Genomic DNA, 22,081 nt, shown 5'->3' with positions numbered 1-22,081 from the left:
CACAAATGTATTTGAGAAAAGTTCTTTTGGGATTGCTTTAACATTAATCTTTCCTGAAAAGTGGGGGGGGAGGGGGGGGGTTCCAGATTAGCAATGGACTGCAAATCCTTCTGTTACACTACAGTAATGTGAGAGATTACATGTAGCTAATTTCACCAACACTCTTCTTCTTTTCCAACTGATTTTTTTGACTGTTCGGTTGGGATCCTTTTTTGTACGGCATTATCCTGGCAAATCAACAGTTTGTGGCAGCCATAAGTGTCTGATGATTTCACACTTTCTCTGCATGCACAGATTGTGGGTTCTCATAATTAATCAAAGAATGACTAAGAATTCCAACATTTTTCCACATGTCACTTAAAAAAAAATCCTGTAGTGCATCCATGCATGCCGGGCCTACACCAGTTGAGAAACCCTGCTATAAATGAGAATGACTGAGGAGGAAATGGGAGGCAAAGGTGATGGGTGGAAGGGGGACTATAAGGGAAGGAGAGGGTTCAAAAGGCTCCCTGAAAGAGGGGTTGTGAGTCTTCAGCCCATTAGTCTGATTCAGACCCTGCAAGCAACAGGTGGGCTGTACTCAAACCCCAAGTTTAGGAATTCTTCAAACATAGGAATTGTCCAGTAACAAATGAACCACATATTTATGAAAACAAAATACTCAGTAAGAAAGCAATCCTTCCATGCTGAAATAACAGTGTGCAGGAACGAGCAGCCAAGTTCCAAAGCAAAGCAAAAACATGCAATATTCCAAACCATATCTGTTAAAAGCAGTGTTCGCTTTCCATTCTATTTCACTATATGGTTCTAGAAGAATAATTTAAAAAAAATCTACAAATAAATAAACCAGCATCAACAACCCACAGAATACCCTTCTGTTTGGCATGCAAGGTAAGGAAGTAAGCAGCAAGCAGAATCGAGTATGTGTCTCTAGAGTTCAACTCCTGCACAACCACTGTGAAATATGCTGTCTGTGAGCAAATGGGAAGATGTATCTCTTCTGATGTGGGTGCTGGTAGGGGTATGTGCTATGTCTGTTTTCACAGATTTGGTAATTGTGGTCCATCATGTAAATGTCATTTTTCGAGATGGGTCTGCCATTGTTTTCTACTGCCCATGACGTCAAGTCTCCCACCTATGTACTAAGTTTAACCCTGCTTAGCATCCAAAAGCTGAGGGGAAGAGGGGACTGTTGGTGTCTTTTGGTTAAAACCCCAAATTCTCCAGAAATATAATGCCCAGCATGATGTTTTACTTACATGCAAACCGCAGACTGTCCATTCAGACTAGCAGAGTCTGAGCTGCCAAATATACAAAGTGATATGTATCTTGCATATGTCGGAGTTCATTCTGGGTCCGGGCTCATGTATATTCAATGAAATTAAAAACTTGCAACAAGTGAGAAATGTGCCATTTTGTAGGATGTCAAGAAAGCCTTCAATCAATTTTTCAGTATTCAAACCCCATTCTGTAATCATGATAGTTACTAACATGAACTACCAAATTAATAACTGGGTCACCCTGAATAAAACGAGACTTGTGATAGGCATTAGAGCACCTAATGCAGTAGCATACATTAGTCTCTAGATCAGTGCATCTCCAAGCAGTTCTTGAAGCACACCTAGTCCCACAAGGTTTTCAGGACATCCATAATGAATATGAACGAGACAGATCTACATACCAAGGAGGTAATGCATGCAAATCTATCTCATGTGTATTCCTTATGGATAGCCTGAAAACCTGATGGGAATAGGGGCCCGATGCTCAAAGTCGCCATTAAATACCGCGTACGCCTACATCTGCGTTTGAACTTACTGATTCTGAAACAGCATGATATGCGCGGAAAATTCTGCAAGTGGCTTGGTAGCCGAAATGCCTAGCTCATAGGTAAAACAGTCTTGCGGTAAGCACTGATGGTATATGCATGCCCAGGGAAAAAAGGTGACAACTGTGTCATAAGGGTTCTACAACAGTAGCAGAGCTGTTACATGCGGGACACACACATCCACACTATATAATACACGCAGATAGAACATTTACGTGAGGGACACACACACGCACACATACAGTACACGCACATAGCACATTTCACACACACGTGCAGATTTTATTAAAGAATGTTTCACGACAACTTTTTCACACTACTCTCATATGCAGAACACACACATGGTACATTTAACATACACATGCAAATACTATTAAAAATGCAAGCAGACAGCTCCACCGAGAAGTCGCCCTCATGCAACGACAGCTCCAGACCTGCTGGAACATTCTGAACATTAAAGGTAGGTGCTCCTTTCTGTACGCTGCACGGAAACATCTGTGCATCGCATGGAATGCAATGAACTCGATGTAATACACTAGATTATCAGTAGCTGCTACCACGAATGGTAAAAGCGACGCAGAACCCCTTTATGCATTTAGACACTGAATAACGTGTGCGCTAGACTGGCCACAACCAGTATAAATCAAACATCGCAAGCATCGTAAGCTCTAAGCATCGAGGCCTAGGTGTGCCTCAAGGATTGGGCTGAGAAGCACTGCTCTACATGACTGTTTATTTTGCTTTACTTTTCCTCTGCATTTCTAACTGGCTACCAATGGGTCTCAGTACCATGAGTATGCATTTGTAGTTATGGTGGATGTTTCTGTCTTTTGATTTTCCCCTTCCCAATTCTGCACTACCATGACAGCAGTAAATCTTGACAAGGGCCACAAACCATGGTCACCTCCACAACCTAGCTAAAGTAGATTCCAAATCTGGCCACCAATTAGGTGTCACTGTTACGTAATAGCTAGGACTTCCCCACCCACCCCACTTCCCATCTCTGGGCACTGCATCCCCAGCTCTATACAGAGAACCCACAGAGCAAATGCTGGCCTGGGAACATAGATGGTTAACTATATCTCATGCAGGTTTAGTCAATGCAGACTAATCTGTGTTTGTGTAGTACAGAGCATCTTATCTTTATACAGAAGAACAAGCAGAACGGAAGAAGCACAAGCCAAAAACAAGATGTTTAAGAAAGAAACACACTGGTGCAAGTCTTTGTGTAGGTGAGGGACAGCACAGTGGCTTATGGTCAGACAGGAGTTGCACTGCAAGGAGACTGGCACTTACATCCTTAACCTTTTCAGAAGTAATAGGGTTGTTGTGAGTATCAATGGCACCCTCTGAAACAATTATGATATTCAATCTTTTCTTTTGTGCACGGTTCTAAAAGAATAAAAAAATAATAATTTCTTTACAAAAAGGAAAAAAAAATGAAATGACTTGGAACAAAATATGCCTTCTCCAGCACAGTGCTTGTAAGCAAACCATCCACACCCATATAGGAAGGGTGGAGAGTGAATGGTGCATGAATATGGCATGGAAGGACGAGGCTCTGCTTAACAACTTTACTGGGCTCTCAGAAGGCAGTTGGCGGAGACCTTTGGTAAACCGGACCCCTGGTTTACCGAGCAGTCATCTGTACTCACATCCTTAACAAACCGGAGGAAATGGGCTTCCCTTTTCTGTCAATGGATCCTTCAGCAACTATAATAATGTTCAATCTGGAACCACGGGAGCGGGTCTACACAGTGAGAGAAACACTACATAAACTGGTACTGTTACATGGAGAGAAAAGAGCAGTAACTGTGAACCAACGAAGGTGGCACCCAATCTACCTTCTGATCAAGAGTCAATCAGTTTCGTGCTGTAAGGGAAAGACAAGATTAGGTTGTGCAGGTACACACAGAGTGCAGTCCTAAATTAAGGGAGATGCCAGTGTTAGTCAATCAACATTTTCTTTGAGAAAGAAGAATGAGGTGGTAGAAAAGAGAAGGAATATTTAAGGTACATTTAAGAATATTTAAAAATACAACTTCTAAAACACATTCTTAGCTTTTTAATACTAAGGGGTCCTTTTATTAAGGTGTGCTGAAAAATGGCCTGCGGTAGTGTAGGCTCGTGTTTTGGGAGCGCACAGAATCATTTTTCAGTGCACCTGCAAAAAATGCCTTTTTTAATTTTGCCAAAAATGAAAATTGCAACGCATCCATTTTGGGTCTGAGACCTTACCGCCAGCCACTGACCTAGCGGTAACTGGGCAGTAATGACCTATGTGCGTCAAATGCCACTTGGCGCGTCCGATACGCACATCCGAAAATAAAAATTATTTTTCAGATGCGTGTATCGGATGAACGCCAAAAATGAAATTACCGCATGAGCTACTCAGTAGCCGGGCAGTAACTCCATTTTGGCGCGCACTGGGCACGCGTAGGCACTTACGCGGCTTAGTAAAAGGGCCCTTAAGTTTTACATTAAACAAGTATGTGACTCCAACTAAACCTACTTGAAGACTAAAGAAACTACACTAAAACATTTCAGAAAAATATTTAACTTTCATTTTAATGTTTTTAGAGAATCTGTACATAAGCAGTAATCCCCTTTCGGTAGGACACTGACTGGCATCTACTCTTGTCTGGAGGATCTGAACACCTTTAAAGAAGCCAAGGGCCTTACAGTAGATCCAGAAAGACCAGTGGAGTCAACATCCTATAGCTAGGGGAGAACTGCAACGACAGAGACTTATATAGTGAGCTGTGCTGAAACTTCCAAAGGACGATTTGTGTACTAAAATGACTCAACATACAATAACTAGGCCAATGTGTGCTAGTTATTTTAGCAATGATATTTTCATTTGCAAGTTTGTGCCTCGATTCATTGCTAATGAGAGACTGCAATGAAAAATCAGGTAAAACAGCTCATTAGCTTAAACCAATGGTTCTCAACCAGTGCGTTGGAATACACTGGTGTGTCACCACAGCTGGGAGGTGTGTCACTGAAAAATTTGACAGACAGTATGCTTGTGCTTTTCTTAACAACCGTGTGTGTGCACTGCAGATTGAAGAGAGTTGAGAACCAGGAAGTCGGGTACTTAAAACCTCCATAATGAGGCTACTTCTGTCATTAGACTCAAATCAGAAAGCTGCAGCTCATCCCTCTCTTTCATCCTGGCAGTTGCCACCATTGCATCTGCATTTTTCTTACATCACTGTTAGCAACAGTTAAATGATATACAGGATTTTTTTTCTTTGTTCAGCTGAAAACTGTAGTGTTCAGTGTGTCACACAGGTGACTACTGTCTGTCAGGTGTGTCATAACAGAAGAAAGATTGAGAACCACTGGCATAAATTATGTGCAAAAAACCCAAAATGTAACTATGCCTCCAGGAGGTATAGTTAAGCATTTTACAATAAAGTCTGTATGTAAATTACTTGTGCTATTTGGCTGCTGGTCTTCTTTTGATACAATGCCCAATCATAAAACAATGCAAACTAAAGGTGAAATTGAATATATACTTTCAAGAAAACAGGGAACAAGAACAAAAAATCCATCAGCATAAAAGAACAGCAATCAACACAAAGACTACCCCCCCCCCCCCCCCCCGTTTATTAAGCCACACTAGCAGTTGCCGTTCACTAGTGCTGACACAGCTCATTCACTTTGAACAGGCTGTGTCGGCATTGACAAGTGGCTTCGTAAATGGGGGGGGGGGGGGGGGGGAGTTAGAGCAGATGTATTGGAGCAAGAAATGAGGACCAGCAAAGGAGTGTTGTGGTCTTTATCTGAAATGGAGGAGCAGCCTAGTAGTTAGAGCAACTGGTTCAGAACCAGGGAAGCCAGGGTTCAAATCAATTTCTTACACTGATGTTCCTTGTGACTTTGCACCAGTTGTTTCACTGTCTATTCCCTCTTGGTTTTAGTGATTCAACTGAAAAACTATACAGGTAATTATCCTCCGAGTTAACAAATCAGTCAGAAAATCTGATACGCTTTCCCTGGAGCAGAAAGGGTTAAACTACTAACTTTAGCCTAGAATGAAGGGATAAAAAGAGAGCAGATTAACAGCAAGAGAAAAGGGTCTTAACATGGTCGTATTGGTTCATATAAAAACACACGAGCATACACAGACATGAAACAAACTGTAAAATTGGATTTAGCTCATGCCTTTTCAATAGTAGCTCAAGGTGAGTTACATTTAGGTTGAATAGATCTTCCATGTTTCCCGGAGGGATTACAATCTAAGGAGCCCTTTTACCAAAGCTTAAATTGGCATACCACGGGGTACACTGAGGTGTCCCGTGGTACTTTTGACATGTGCACAAACTACTGGTGTGCTAATAAAATGTTATTTTGCTGAGGGGCGTCTGAGGGACAGACAGTATGCATGTCTGTGCTAATCAGTTAGCGCAGCTACATTAACCGCACAATGATTAGGGCAGGATTAGCATGTGAGCCCATACCACATTCAAAATAGGTAGTGGTAAGGGCTCACGTGCTAATTTTTGTTAATGGCCGCATGCTAATGGCAACATTAGCACGTGCTAATACCTTATGTTAAAGACAGACTACAGGGGCTACAAAACTCAAAAAAATATTTAAACAAGCAAAACCTCAAAACTTATCGGGTGCAAAAAACAAAGTCCATCCTGAAACAAGGAGGACAAAGTAAACTCTAAACAGAGTCCCGCATTCTTATCACTGGCTTTGTTCTATACAAAATAATCCAGAAAAAAAAGAAAGCATGCCCAAAAAAAAACTTCAAAAAAGAGAAAAAGTCTGTCTTTAACATAAGGTATTAGCAAACATATTTTTGTGGTTGAAGTGTTAGACTGTTTGCTTTCCCCTTTTTTGTGTGTTAACAATAGTGCATGGTCATTAAATCAGAAAAATCAGTCATTTTCCAGCTGCAGCAAAATGTGGCCTTAGTGCATGGAAAAGACCCACATAAGGGCATGCCAAGACTTAGTAAAAGGACCCCTAAAAGAGCAATTATATAACTGGGCATGTGCAGTTACGTGTACAGAAAAGCACTACTTCTGTGTATGGGAACTACATACTATTCTATAAAATAGAGCACAAGTTTCAGAGTGTGTAACTACAGGGAGGACGTACATGTGGGCGGAGCATGGGAGGGACATTGGCGTGTCTCCAACACACGAGCACAATTTATAGATTACTATATGTTATGTGCTTTACATGGTGCACTTAGGCCTGGCCATTTATGCCTACCATTGACTTGGCATAAATGGTCACACATAGATTTAGACGTAGCAATTCAAGTTTATGCTAGTATTCTACAATGGCATCTTGGCACACAGATGCTGTTATAAAGCTGGTACTCAGGGGTGCCCAAAATCACAAGGAGCAACAGAGGGATTTAAACCTGCCTTCCCTGTGTCAAACCCCCTTTAATATTTAGTAGGGATGTGCATTTTTATATTTTATTTTGAATAGTGTGGGCTATTTTATTTAGTGTGCACTAAATAACACATGCTATTACCACATAGGGCACGCTATCTTGCAATAGCATGTGCTATTTTGTAAGAGTTCATGCTATTATGCAATAGCGTGTGCCCTCACACAATGACACACAAAAAAAAGCCAAGGTTGCACATTTAACGCATTAATAACATGATTAGCATACTAAAATTTTATTGTGCATTATGGCCTCAACCATGACATTCCTGCTAGGCCCATTGCCATCACCCCTTTGTCTAACCCCCCCCCAATCTCCCATCCAGCACTGCCCCATCTCTCTCCCTTTCCTTTCCCATTACCACTTGCTCACCCACTGGCGGTTTCCTCAAGTCTGTGGTAGCAGTGGCAAATATCATATAGAAGGAAGGTGGCCTTTCCCTTTGTGTGCCACTGATGGCTTTTCCAGTCTCTCCTCTCCAAAACGGGAAGGTACATGAAAGAGGGATGAATCTGGACTGTGCACACAAGGCAATGCCACAAGCCTGCCTTCTATTCGATGTTGCTGCAGCTGCTGCCCTGCAGAACTGGGAAAATAGCAGGCCTGACACAGAGGAGCTGATGAGCGAGTGGAAGGGGGCAAGGAAAGGGAGAGAGACAGAAGGATGAAGCTGGATCACGGGGAGAGAGGAGAGAGGCAACGTTAGATGGGAAAGAAAGAAATACAGGATGATGTTGGATGGTGGGGGGAAAGACAGACAGAAGTGTGATGCTGGATGAGGAGGGGGAAGAGAGAGAAACAGAGAAGAGATCCTTGATGTCTGGGGAGAGAAAGTAATACAAAGCAGATGCTGAATGGCAAGGGGCAGGGCCGCCGAGAGGGGGGGCAGGGGGGACAAAATTCCCCGGGCCTCCAAGGGGGGCCCGGCACTGCAGACCCCTTCCACCCGCCCCCCTCTGTCCACCACCGGGCAGGGCCCCCCTGAATTCAAATCATAGTGCCTCACCTTGACCTCGCTCCGTGTGACAGAGCGAGGTCGAGGTGAGGCGCTATGATTTGAATTCAGGGGGTCCGGCCTGGTGGTGGACGGAGGGGGGCGGCGACGACGATGATGACCTCAGGGGGGGGCCCTGGGGGCGGCCTTGCCCTGGGCCCGGCCCAGTCTCTCAGCAGCCCTGGCAGGGGGAAGAGTTAACTTCTCACATGGTCAGGATTACTATAGCACTGTACCAGAAAATAATGCAGTCTGTTGGCCGGTTTATGTGATTAATCTAGTAATGTGTGCTGACCCAAACTATGGGCACTAAGGTGAAATTGCAATTTTAAAGTTAGACCACCTCAATGCGGATGACCACAGGTTCCTCCATTTTATTTGCAAGTCATTTTCTCAAACAGAAGCAACTATAGCCTTAATTTAGGAAAACTTTTTCTATGTGCACACAACAGGAGAGCACCTGTTCTACCTTTTAGTCTTTACTACAGAGTAATAAACTATTTTCTACAAATCACATTGCCGGGCTCTACAGTCTTCACACACTGTATCAGAAATTACCTCTGAAAGCTTAGTGCACATCTGATCTTCCCACCCTTCTTGGGGCGGACACTCAGGAATGAAAACCCAATCCGCACCACAAGCTAAGGCACTGACAAGTGCAAGATACCTAGAAGAGGACATCAGAGAAAGCAAGCAATTCATTGCCCAAACTTTCTTGGAAGCTATTTACATTGCACAGCACTGGACACAACAGAGAGGAGCAAACTTACCCACAGTGTCTTCCCATGACCTCTAGAACAAAAGTTCTCTGATGGCTGCACAAAAAAAGCAGATCACAGGGCATTAGTGCATTCAAACATCTGAACAGCAGCATGACAACACAACTAAACCTAGGAAAGTATATTGATATTAACTTTTTTTTTTTTTTTGCACAATAAATCATCTTTGGAATCTCAACTTTGTAAGTCCTTATTGCTGAAGTGAAGTTTGCAGTTAACCATTTGTTTGGGGGTCTGTTTCAGACTGAATTGCTGCAGGACGTTTAGTGGGGAGGTCCTGAAAGCTTTGCCTTCTTAGCCACTGCCATCATTATAGGTCCAAGTTTGTTGGTGCTGCTGTGTTGATCCTGAGCACAACACCCCAAGACACACACAGGTAGACATGAATCACTTGTTTACTCTTTCCAAAAATACTAGGTCTACAAAGTTGTAAATTTAAAATGAATCAGAGAACATATTTCTTCATTCAGCCTGTATTTAAACTCTGGAATTCGTTGCCAGAGAATGTGGTAAAAGCAGTTAGCTTAGCAGGGTTTAAAAAAGGTTTGGATAGCTTCCTAAAAGAAAAGTCCATAAGCCATTATTAAAATGGACTTGGGGAAAATCCACTGATTATTTCTGGGATAAGCAGCATAAAATGTATTGTACTGTTTTGGGATCTTGCCAGGTACTTGTGACCTGGATTGGTCACTGTTGGAAACAGGATACTGGGCTTCATGTACCTTCACGTCTGTCCCAGTATGGTAATACTTATGCACATAGACAAGAAAAGCATGAAAGGGGCATCAGCAACTGAGAAGGGGACTAGGGAAAGGAAATAATCGCCAGGTGTGCTTTCACAACTGTGCACATCTCTGACTCAAAAATGAAATACATTTACAAAAGGAAAAGTATACACCAGGAGAAAAATATATAAAAACCATGGCATGAAGACCAATAGAAGGAGATATATAGAGAGAGGGTATAACGGAGTCAACAGGCAGGCAGGTTGGAAGAAGCAGGAGATTATAAACATTTTCAAATGTCAACTGATGTGCTCTTGCTTGTTTTTTCCCCCCGAATAAATGGTAGATTGGTTTTATAGATTGAAATTTGCATGTTTCAATATGTCTGCCCCCTCAGGCTCACCCTCTTATAGCAAGCATCCTCCCACTTCCCCCCCCCCCCAAATATATTCCATATTCTAATAAGTAACTGCTGGAAAATGTTAGTATCTTTAGATGTTTTGAGGAACTTAAAGCTCCACAACAATCCAATTTTTTCAAAAACATTATAAAGAGTGAATTGCACATTAAATCGATGGAGAAAGGGGATGGGATGTGATATACTGCCTTTCTGTGGTTTACATATTATATACTGGTACTGATTTTGTTCCTGGGGAAATGGAAGGTTAAGTGACTTGCTCAGAATCACATGGAGCTGCAGTGGGAATTGAACCCTTGGGTTCCTCTAGCCATTAGGCTACTCCTCCACAATTGGATACCACACCAATAACCCTGTAGAAATCAAATAAAGGCTCTTGCTTACATTATTTAATGTATAGAAAACAATACTGGGTCAATAGTAAAACAACTTGATCATTGTCCACTGGGTTTGAATCTCATTCAGGACATTTGACTTTTTGAGGCACTTCCACAAGGAATGTGACATTTTCCCTTTTCTACTGCCTTTCTAAAATAAATAGCAGAACTAGCCCAGAAACCTACAGTGGTTTTATTTTTATTCTCCCTCCAGTGAATATGTCAAATTTTATTGTGTTACGATCACTATGGCCAAGTGACCCTGTCGGAAAGGAACCACCGAAGTGGAGGAACAAACAAGCCACTACAATGCCACACCAGGAAAAGGAGGAGTAGGGTTGTAGAAGATTTACAACCCTACTCTTTTTCTTCAAGTGACCCTGTCACCATTATACTACTACTACTTAACATTTCTAGAGCGCTACTAGGGTTACGCAGCGCTGTACAAAATAAACAAAGAAGGACGGTCCCTGCTCAAATGAGCTTACAATCTGAAGAACGAAATATCAAGTTGGGCAGTCTAGATTTCCTGGGTAGAGGTGTAGAGGTTAGGTGCCGAAGGCGACATTGAAGAGGTGGGCTTTAAGCAAAGATTTGAAGATGGGCAGGGAGGGGGCCTGACGTATGGGCTCGGGGAGTTTGTTCCACGCGTGGGGTGAGGCGAGGCAGAAAGGGCGGAGCCTGGAGTTGGCGGTGGTGGAGAAGGGTACTGAAAGGAGGGATTTGTCTTGAGAGCGGAGGTTACGGGTAGGAACGTAAGGGGAGATGAGGGTTGATAGGTAAGGAGGGGCTGCAGATCGAGTACATTTGTAGGTTAGTAGCAGAAGCTTGAATTGAATGCGGTACCTGATCAGAAGCCAATGAAGTGACTTGAGGAGAGGGGTGATATGAGTGTATCGGTTCAGGCGGAAGATAAGACGTGTAGCAGAGTTCTGAACAGACTGAAGGGGGATAGGTGGCTAAGTGGGAGACCAGTGAGGAGTAGGTTGCAGTAGTCAAGGCGAGAGGTAACGAGAGAGTTCTGGGTTCACTGAAAAATTTCAACCATAAGTCTGAAATGGAAGATTCATTCTTTTAAAATGTCCATTAACTATAATCTTAAATAACCTTCTACCTTCCCTTATTTCCTTCTCACAGTTTTTACAGAATGGGGGCTGAATGAGTTGTCTCAGAAGCTTTGTTATCCTTCCAGTTTTGGTTCATTTCAAAAAGGAACAAAAATTGATGTCTCAGATTTTACATAACAGCATGAAGGGAGCGAGTCCATGAGCTTGCGCCTAGAGTTATGTGCAAATTACGCTCATCAAATGCGCCTTTAATCACCTGTTTTGCAATAAAAAGTATTTTCTGGCGCTCGTATTGGATGTGCGTAAAAAATGAAATTGCCACCCAGGCCATGCAGTAGCTGGGTGGTAATTCCAAATTGACACGCATTGGGCGCACATAGGCGCCTATGTGGCATAGTAAAAGGGCCCCTAATTTTACTGTTTCTTTTGGCAATGAATTCCAAGGCTTAACTATGTGTTGAGAGAAAAAATACTTTCACCAATTTGCTTTAACTGAACTACTTAATAAATTCATGATGAATCCGCTAGTCTTTGTATTTTTGAAATAAACACATTTACCTGGTCAATTCCATACCACTCATCTAATATAATAATTCGCACCTCCAACGTTCTGAAGTTGACTCTGTGGCAGCGTGGCAGTGAAGCCGTGAAGCCCTGAAGTGTTCGTAGGCTTCGTAATCGCTCCGCCATCCGAAGCCTCGTCAGAAACAGAAGGCACCAACCATTCGCACTCGCTTGCCGTGTCCTGCCCTCCCGCCCTGCTGATCTGAAGAAAAAGCCACCTGGCTCAGTTCCTCGCGCCATGTCCCGCCCTCCTGAACAGAAAGACAGTTGCTCGCACCATATCCCGCCCTCAGAGCCCTCCTGAAAAGAAGAAAGAGCCGCCTCTGTTCCTCGCGCATTAATGGGAGAAGGTGATTATCTTGTTAGCGCCTGTTTCATTTCAATAAGAAATGGGCTTTTTTTTTACTAGTGATTTTATAAATGTCTGTCATATTTACCCATGGTTGCCTCTTCTCCAAGCTAAAAAGCACTATCCTCTAGTTTTTCCAAATATGGGAACTCTTCTATCCCTTTAATCACCCTTCTCTGAACTATTTCTAAATTCCACTAAACCTCTTTTATCAGTTGCAAAAGCTGGGAGCTAAAATTGTGGGTGTGCTAAATGTTAGAGACGCCCATGCATTCCTATGGGCATCTCTAACGATTAGCACGCCCACAATTTTAGCGCACGCTGAAAACATGAGCGCACCTTAGTAAAAGGGGGCCTTAATGTCTAATACTAGGAATAATATAAGTTTGTTCCACAAATTACAAAAAAAGTTTTTACTTCCTGAAAACCAAGCTTACAAATATATACAGTTAAAAAGGAGTGTGATAGCAGGGATAGTTTAGAATTTTATATGTACAAAACAGCCATTCATTACTTAAAAAAATATATAATTCTGGACACGTGAAGGGACATTTTTGATATGACGTCTAAGTCCGATTTTGGACGTGTTACACAAAACATTCAAAATCCGAATAGGAAAGAAGGTCATTTTTGAAAAAGGAAAACATCTTCCCCCCCCCCCCCCCCCCCCAAAAAAAAAAATACTTTATCGAACAAGGTTTTGTGCTTTGGATGGGGTTTTTTTTATCCATTTTCAAAACAAAAAAGAATAAGTGCAAAACTTAGAGATTTACGGCATTGGGATGTAGGAGGAGCCAGCATTTTTAGTAGACGGGTACCCCAGACACCCCAGGTGAGCAATGGGCCACCCTAGAGGGCACTTCTGTGCAGTTCATGAAAATGCTCCCAGGTACACATCTCACCTTTTCTCCCTTATCTTGTCCTCTGAGCCCTCCAAAACCCACTGTCCCCCACAGTGGGTCACTACAACAGCCCTTATGGGTGAAGGGGGCACCTACTATGTGGGTACAGTAAGGTTTTGGTGACTTTGGGAGGGGTTACACTTTATATCACAGGTGTGACAGGAAGAGTTTTAGACAGGGACCTGGGTCCCCCACTGTGCGCTACACTACTCTAACAGACCTGACTTTAAGATCTGAGACTATCATAGAGGATGTTAAGTCATATTTTTATTTACTTTTGGGGGCGGGGGCTGGGGGGGGGTCACCCCTGATTCCCTACAGTGCTCATCTGGTCATTTAGGGCACATTTTTGTGCCTTACTCATTCTGAAAACAGATCTAGACCAAAACATCTTGATTTTAGTCCTGGACGTTTTTGTTTTGTTCCATTATGGATGCCTTTGAAATGCCCCACCATGTCCCTTTGTGATTTGAATGCACTTTTGACGGGCTTCATAGAAAAACATCTAAAATGTGGTTTTGAACATACCAATTTGGATGTTTTTGTGAAAAAAACATCCAAATGCGGCTTTATGCCACTTTTTGGACTCCTTTCCCTTTTGAAAATGATCCACATCATATCACAACTGTATAAGATATTCCTCTCTACTAAAGCTAAATCTTGGGAGGAGGATGATACGCAGTATAAATGCTCAGAAAAACAATGGAAATGGTTTTGGGCCCAGCACAGGGAAACTCATATCCTCAGCACCTTATATACAGTCTCTATATTTTTTCCACCATCGAGCAATATGGACGCCACAGAAAATGTATCTAGCCAAATTATCTCCAAAAAATATATATTGATCATGTAAGTCCAAAATTGGCACTTTCAAAAATATGGTATTTGATTGTACTAACACATTTTCCTTTTGGTTACAAGTTTGGGAAACTATAACTACCATCCTTCCAATTCAAGACCATTATCACTGAAAATAATATTATTTGGTTCGTTAGCTATAGAATCAAACCTAACCCCGCAGGATTATAAATTATTAAGGGGGTCTTTTACTAAAGCTTAGCTCGAGTTATCTGCAGCATGGTCCATAGGAATAAGCCTTAGTAAACAACCCCCTAAGTATCTTACTAGCAATTGCTATTAAAGCTATAATAAATAATTGGAAAGATAATTCTTTTCTCTCAATACATTTCTGGTGGCACTCCGTGCTACAAGTATATAAATTAGATATCTATACTGGAGACAGGCTTGGTACTTTTGCTTCCAAATCAAAAACTTGGTCACATTTAGACACATTTTTTTTAAAGCTAATTCTCAGTGATCTTCTTATTCTAGGTATTAAAATATGCATTTCATATTTATCTTATAATATAGCAGTATATGTCTTTTAATACCAGATATGACATTTAAAAACAAAGGTTTTGTAAGATTTTTCTCTAATCTTTTATGCATGAAGCTGTATCTGTAGTAAATACTGCTATATTTGTATTACTATTTGTAATGTATATGCAGCAATAAGGTTATCTTTCTCTTTGTACATTAATAAAATATAAATAAATAAGCTTGGACTTAAGACAATACTTTTACTTGGAGCATAAGAAATTTTACAATTAAATACTGACTATAAGGCTGTGATATTTCTCCTGCTTATCTCCCACAGACAATCTGTCATATTCAACAGCAAACCACTGCAAAGTCCCTGTAAACCGGGTCCCTAGTAAAGGCCCTGCTTTACCAGTCTATGTGCAGACCAACTTGTGTTTTTTTCTACTATCCCCTTTTATGAATGAGGATGTCAGTGAAACAATCAGGGTGCTCAGCAGACAATGAAAAAGAAGTGATGATCAACAAGTAACATAGTAACGTAGTAAATGACGGCAGATAAAGACCTGAACAGTCTATCCAGTCTGCCCAACAAGATAAACTCATTTTACATGGTATGTGATACTTTATATGTATACCCGAGTTTGATTTGTCCCTGCCTTTCTCAGGCACAGACCGTAAAAGTCTACCCAACACTGTTCCTGTACTAAAAATTCTGAAGCTAACATTGAAGCCCCTTAAAATGTACATACCAGCCCATCCATATCTAGTCATGAGCCTGGGCTTCATCACATTTGGCTCTGAGAGTGCTTGCAAGCACACTGGGGGCCCTTTTATTAAGGCACGTAGGTGCCTATGAGCGTCCAACGCATTTCAATTTGGAACTACTGCCTGGCTACCGCGAGCCCCGGGCGTTTATTCAATTTTTTACGCGCATTTTTAATTTTCTACCACATGGCGCTAACCAGACAGTAATCAGCAGCGCGTTGACAATTACTGCCTGATTAACGCATGAGACCTTACCACTAAAGTCAATGGGTGGAGGTAAGGTCTCAGGCACAAAATAGACGTGTACCAATTTTATTTTGCTGCACGTCCATTTTCGGCCCAAAAAAAGGGCCTTTTTTGCAGACGCGTTGAAAAATGGACCTGCGTGTGTCCAATACACACGCCTACAACAGCACAGGCCATTTTTCGGCACACCTTTGTAAAAGGACCCCTAGCTAACTTTACAACATACTTAGCCAGCCCTGGAGAGAGTCATTATCTGCCATCATGTTCTAAATTTCAGGCTCCTATCCTTTTGAAAATCTTTCAGACACATGTTGTCCATATTTGTAATCTTGATGCTATTTTTATTACCCCCTGAGAACAAGAAATTTGGATCAACAATCTACAGCCTTGTGAAAGTACATAATCTGTACTATTCTTAATCTATTCATTCTAATGAGAAATGAGAGGAGGTGGCTTGTAAGAGTTCACATAACTGAAAAGGGCAATTTACGTTTCTTCAGTTCCTTCCACAGAACACGGTCAATATAAGGAAAAGTGTCATATCCTCCTCACCTTTGAGCGGTGGTCATGATGGCATCCACCACTTCGATGATCCTATGCAAGGCAGAATCAGTGCCAATTGTCATGTCAGTTCCACAGAAATCATTGTCTATTGATCCCACCATGCCTACAATGTTGATATGAGTATACTTCTGTGCGGTGCCTCTTTCGATCTTGCCTGCATAAAGATGAACCACAAATGTGTTATGCAGAGCCAACAACATTTCATGTATATTGTAAAGTCAGCTTAAGAGGAGAGGTACGGGTCCTCTCAGTTTTTCATATGAAAGAAAAACAAGATTGTTCTTACCACAGTCATATTCTGGGGTGTAGTTATCAATGTGGGCTACCAATAAAACGTGTTGTCTGGCACTAACTCCTGCTCTTCTAGCACATTTTATGCAATGAGACCAGGTTACTAAGAACTGGAGTTAACAGTAAAATAATACATCTTAACAGCAGCCCATATTAATAACGTCCTCCCTTTTCTGCTAATCTTCACATTACACCTCATAGAATAGCCAATATTAAAATGGGTGTGCTAAAATACTGTGCTAGCATGCACAGACAAAAACTGTTGTTTGACTTAATTCAGGTCTTGCCTCTTCTTACTTAGTTTCCATCTTGTGCTCCTTTACCACCACCAGAAACTTCTAACTAGTTATCACTCCTTTGCACATTTTTGGAAGTTTTCATAAGTGCCCTGTTAAAAAATTACCTTCTACACCAAGCAGACCTCTTCTTGTTTCCATATGTTTTCTCTATTTAGCTGTCATCATTGGAATCATCTTCCTCCAAAAATACAAATTTATTCCTACCTGTCTCCTTTAAGCTTAACCTAGAAACTACAATTGACTTAATAATGGTCTATGGACTTTTCCTTTAGGATGTATCCAAATCTTTTTTTAAACCCTGCTAAACTAACCGCTTTTACTACATTCTCTGAAAACTAATTCCAGAATTTAATTACACGTTGAGTGAAGAAACATTTTCTCTGATTCGTTTTAAATTTACTACTTTGTAGCTTCATTGTGCCCCCTAGTACTAGTATTTTTGGAAAGAGTAAACAAGCGATTTACGTCTACCCGTTCCATTCCACTCATTATTTTATAGACCTCTATCCTATCTCCCCTCAGCCGTCTTTTCTCCAAGCTGAAGAGTCCTAGCCGCTTTAACCTTTCCTCTTAGGGAATCATCCCATCCCCTTTATTATTTTCGTCGACCTTCTCTGTACCTTTTCTAATTTCACCATATCTTTTTTGAGATGTGGCGACCAGAATTGAACACAATATTCAAGGTGTGGTCGCACCATGGAGCAATACAAAGGCGTTATAATGTCCTGATTTTTATTTTCCATTCCTTTCCTAATAATATCTAACATTCTATTTGCTTTCTTAGCCACCGCCACACACTGAGCAGAGGGTTCAACATATCATCAATGACGACACCTAGATCCCTTTCTTGGTCTGTGACTCCTAACGTTGAGCCTTGCATTACATAGCTATAATTCGGGTTCCTCTTTCCCACATGCATCACTTTGCACTTGCTCACATTAAACATCATCTGCCATTTAGATGCCCAGTCTCCCAGTCTCATAAGGTCGTCTTGTAATTTTTCACAATCCTCTTGCGATTTAACAACTTTGAATAACTTTGTGTCATCAGCAAATTTAATTACCTCACTAGTTACTCCCATCTCTAGATCATTTATAGATATGTTCAAAAGCTGCGGTCCCAGCACAGACCCCTGGGAACCCCACCATCTAACTTTCTCCATTGAGAATACTGATCGGTTAACCCTACTCTCTAGTCATTAGTGCAAGTTCAATTTTAATTAATACACTGCCTATATTACAAAAATCTTAGCGGTTTACACTTTTCTCTAATGAGAGGAGTAAGTATACAGAACACGGAAGGAATGATGCAACTTTATACATGAGGGGGGTAAGAGCTATGTCTTCTGAGCACCTACTTTCATACATGTCTATCCCCCAGCAATTTGTAAACATCTACTTTAGTGCATAAAATGGCTTCCCCCCACGGTGACCAGCACATCTTTCTCTTCCTCCCATGAAGGGACCGGCGTTTCTCCTTACCAGTACCGCCTGCACACAGCCTCTGATGCTACCACTGACGTCGAAGTACCATAACTGCAAGCTGGGCCGGTGAGAAGCCTTGAGCAATCTGCACAAGCTCATGGCCTGTATGAACCCACCGGGAGTCAGCAGGTCTTGAGTATGATTAATGTTCAAGGCCCTGCACCAGCCCAGCTTGCAGTTACCATACTTTGGTGACAGCAGCAGCATCGCAGTCAGCGTGCAGGCAGTACCAGTAAGAAGAAAAGCCGGTCACTGGGGGGGTGGGGAGGGGGGGAGAAAGATGTGCCAGTGACAGAAGCACCTGGAAAACGTATTGGACCTCTCCCTACACTGCCCTACTAGCAGTAAAAAAGAAATGCAGGTCACTGCAGGGGGCAGGGGGGTGGGGGAGAGAAAGACCTGCAAGTCACTGCAGGGGGAAAGAGGGAGAACAGAAATCTGTGTCGACTCAACTATAAGCCAAGATCTCAATTTTTGGACTTTTTTAGGCCCAGATATCTTGGCTTATAGCAGAGGCGTTGCCAGATCTCGATTTGGCAGGAGGCATAAGCCTTAAGTGGGGGCACATTTTGCCCCGCCTCCCCACCATAACCCCACATACCTGGGGGCTCCACCAGCAGATGCTTTCCTATGGTGATACTCACTGCCTCGCTGCCTGCACTGCTTTCCCGCCCCAGCACATATACTCAATTTCACTAAACACGAGCATGTGTGCAGGGGAAGGGAAAGTAGGGCAGGCAGATCGGTGGCGAATATCACCGCAGAAAAACTTGTGCTGGTGGTGCTTGGAGACCCCCGCCAGTCAAACCAGCAGACCTTGGGGAGGCCCCCGAACCCAAATTAGGGAAGGGGCAGGCACAGGCCCAAAAGGTCGCCTGTGTATATGCCACAGGCTTTTATAGTCTATACGGTATTTGACCAGGGGAGTTTAAACTTTTGTTTACAACTGTAAAACCTTGTGAAAAAAAGACTGAATACAGGACTAAGTATAGGATTCTGTATGCTCATTTACCCAGACAGCCAAGAGGGGAAAGTGTTCTATACTAAAAGGAGTCAGGTTTCTATGGCTGGCAGCAGGAATATATCCTTACTGAACAGTGAAGAATAACTGAGCAGTGTGGATTGATCAATTGACTTCTGTTGTCATCTACCATGAGAACAATTTCAAAAGCCAGTTTAGCATGTAAAGCAGTGGTTTATGCACAGAAACAGGCACTTACAAAATTGAATGCACAATGTGTTTGTAAAGTAACACACATAAGCTGTAAGTGTAGAACTTTATTCAAAACTGATCAAAGGTGTTCCTGGGGGTATAGTTAGGGAGAGAATTCCATCTATGCACATAGTTTACTTGCATACATGTGTATTTGCAAAAGTAACTCTAAAAATGTGTACATGGCAAAGAAGGGCTAAATGTAAGTACTTATAATTCCATGGGGGTGATTTTCAAAATTGTGCATATATGTTTTGAAAATTCATCGGTAACTGCATAGGGAAATGTATTCATGTATTATCTATGCATGATTTAAGTCATAAAATTACACCCTGTCTTACTATGCTCTCTGTTGACTCTGTAAATCCAGGATTTGCAATGCAGCTCAAAGGTTAACAGAAGTATAAGAAATTAGAGGCTTACCACCCTTCACCAACTCTTCCAAAAGTCCACTCCATTCCTCACGGAAGAGATTAGCACCTGTTAAACTACCATCTCCACCGATCACACACAGATTAGTGATGCCACACTTAATCAGGTTGTAAGCTGCCTGCAAACGACCTTCGTGGCTTCGGAATGCTTTGCAGCGAGCACTACCAATAACTGTTCCACCCTGAAATTGAAAAAAAAAGGTACAATGTGTTAGCTCCAAAACAGCGGCATAGCCAGACTGCCATTGTTGAGGAGACTTGAGACAGCACAAAATTCAGCCCCAGCCTTACTGCTCTCTGTCCCTGCTCTGACCTCTGTGCTCCCTCTTCCCCCCTGCAACCCCAAATACTTTTAGCTGATGGCCTTCTCATTTTGTGTTCAGGCACCCTAAAATTGTGGCACCAGGCATCTGCAGCTATGGCTGGCAGGGATCTCCAAGCTCCACCAGCCAAAGTGGTCCTCCATCAGCAGCACTTTCTACGGACTACCACCGTTGCAAACTGATCATGCGTGGGTTGGGTGCTCTCTCACGAAGACATCAACAAAGAAAACAGAAGAACAGGAACCCTCACAGTTCCACAAAGGCGCCAAACACAGTGAAGGTGACACAAAAAGGTAGAAGCTAGACAATATTCAATATTTAAATAGTTTATTAAAACATCCAATGAATCAACATGAAATGTGTTTCGGCCGCAGGGGACTAGCTTTCCAAAGATGGTCACTGATAATATCACACTTAATGCAATCTCAGAACTCTCGACCGGATGCACAATTATATTCACTCACTAGAGTTCTGAGACTGCATAAAGTGTGATATTATCAGTGACCATCTTTGGAAAGCCAGTCCCCTGCAGCCGAAACACATTTCATGTCGAGTCATTTTTGGAAAGCTAGTGAATTAAGCAAAACACCGCTCATGTCAAGTCAAGGATGTTTTAAAAAACTATTTACATATTGAATATCGCCTTGCTTCTACCTTTTTGTGTCACCTTTGCTGTGTTTGGCACCTTGGGTGCTCTCCCCACATGAATGCTCAGCTTCAGTAAAACTGAGCACTTGGCGGGGGGGAGGGACGGGGAACAGCATGGCAGCAGAGGCCTATAGAAAGTTCCACCGGTGGAAGACCTGTTTGGCTTATGGGGCCTGCAGATCCCTGCCAGCCACAGCAGCAGAAACCTGGTGCTGCAATTTTAGGGGGCCTGAACCCAAAATTGAGGGGGCCCAAGCCTACGAGGCCCCCTCTGCCTAGGTCACTTCTCCAAAATATGGATTTAAAAAAAAAATAAATTCTACATAAACTAAGCAAAACAAGGCATGTATGTTCACAAAGACTAAACACAACCACAAAGATCCAGCAAAGTACAGTTGCCAGTTAGTGAGGCCTTAGTTATGTACATATTATCTAGTAACAGCAACTTCACTGCACTACATAATCATAAGTACATAAGTATTACCATATTGGGACAGACCAAAGGTCCATCAAGCCCAGCATCCTGTTTCCAACAATGGCCAATTCAGGTCACAAATACCTGGCAAGATCCCAAAAAAGTACAAAACATTTTATGCTGTTTATCCCATTTTAATAATGGTCTATGGACTTTTCCTTTAGGAAGCCATCCAAACCTTTTTTAATGACATTCATTATACCTGTTTTAATTACAGCATTGCTGTCCCTCAGATAAATTTGAAGCAGAATAGTGAAGAGGGCCACAGATGGAGCAACAAGGCACAGTCAAGAAGATGTAGACCGTTGGCGAGTGCCTGCGTCAACGGTCAAAATTGCACATAATAGTGCAGTGCTTCCGGGATTATAATAATATTAAAAAGTCCAATGGACGAGTAAATGCTTCTCAGAGAACACACAGTATGATGGCCAAGCACCAAAAGAGTAAACACCCTCTGCGGCCACTTCACTGTTCTGCTTCACATTTGGTTTGTGTAGCTGTTTCCCTCTGGTCTGCTGTGCCTCAGATACATTTGCCAAAAAAAAAAAAATCAGGAGATAAATGTCAACTGGGGGAAAGCAATGTCTCCAATAAAAT

The 22,081-nt window shown here is 42.2% G+C and overlaps 1 protein-coding gene across 4 annotated transcripts in view; it reads right to left on the bottom strand.

The window, feature by feature from the left end:
- Positions 1 to 22,081, bottom strand: part of PFKP (phosphofructokinase, platelet) — a 193,550-nt gene that overhangs the window by 93,308 nt on the left and 78,161 nt on the right. For all 4 annotated transcript variants that reach the window (XM_030198897.1, XM_030198914.1, XM_030198904.1 and 1 more), the window contains exons 4-8: positions 20,031 to 20,220; positions 16,309 to 16,474; positions 9,012 to 9,056; positions 8,800 to 8,908; positions 3,122 to 3,217 (exon numbers count right to left, since the gene is read on the bottom strand). In XM_030198897.1, coding sequence (XP_030054757.1) covers positions 3,122 to 3,217; positions 8,800 to 8,908; positions 9,012 to 9,056; positions 16,309 to 16,474; positions 20,031 to 20,220 — 606 coding nt within the window. The remainder of the gene's footprint in view (positions 1 to 3,121; positions 3,218 to 8,799; positions 8,909 to 9,011; positions 9,057 to 16,308; positions 16,475 to 20,030; positions 20,221 to 22,081) is intronic.

This window comes from Microcaecilia unicolor, chromosome 1, assembly GCF_901765095.1.
Source record: "Microcaecilia unicolor chromosome 1, aMicUni1.1, whole genome shotgun sequence".
NCBI classification, from domain to species: domain Eukaryota; kingdom Metazoa; phylum Chordata; class Amphibia; order Gymnophiona; family Siphonopidae; genus Microcaecilia; species Microcaecilia unicolor.
Note: the sequence above shows the minus strand (reverse complement) of the source record. Positions and strands in the feature narration are given on the sequence as shown.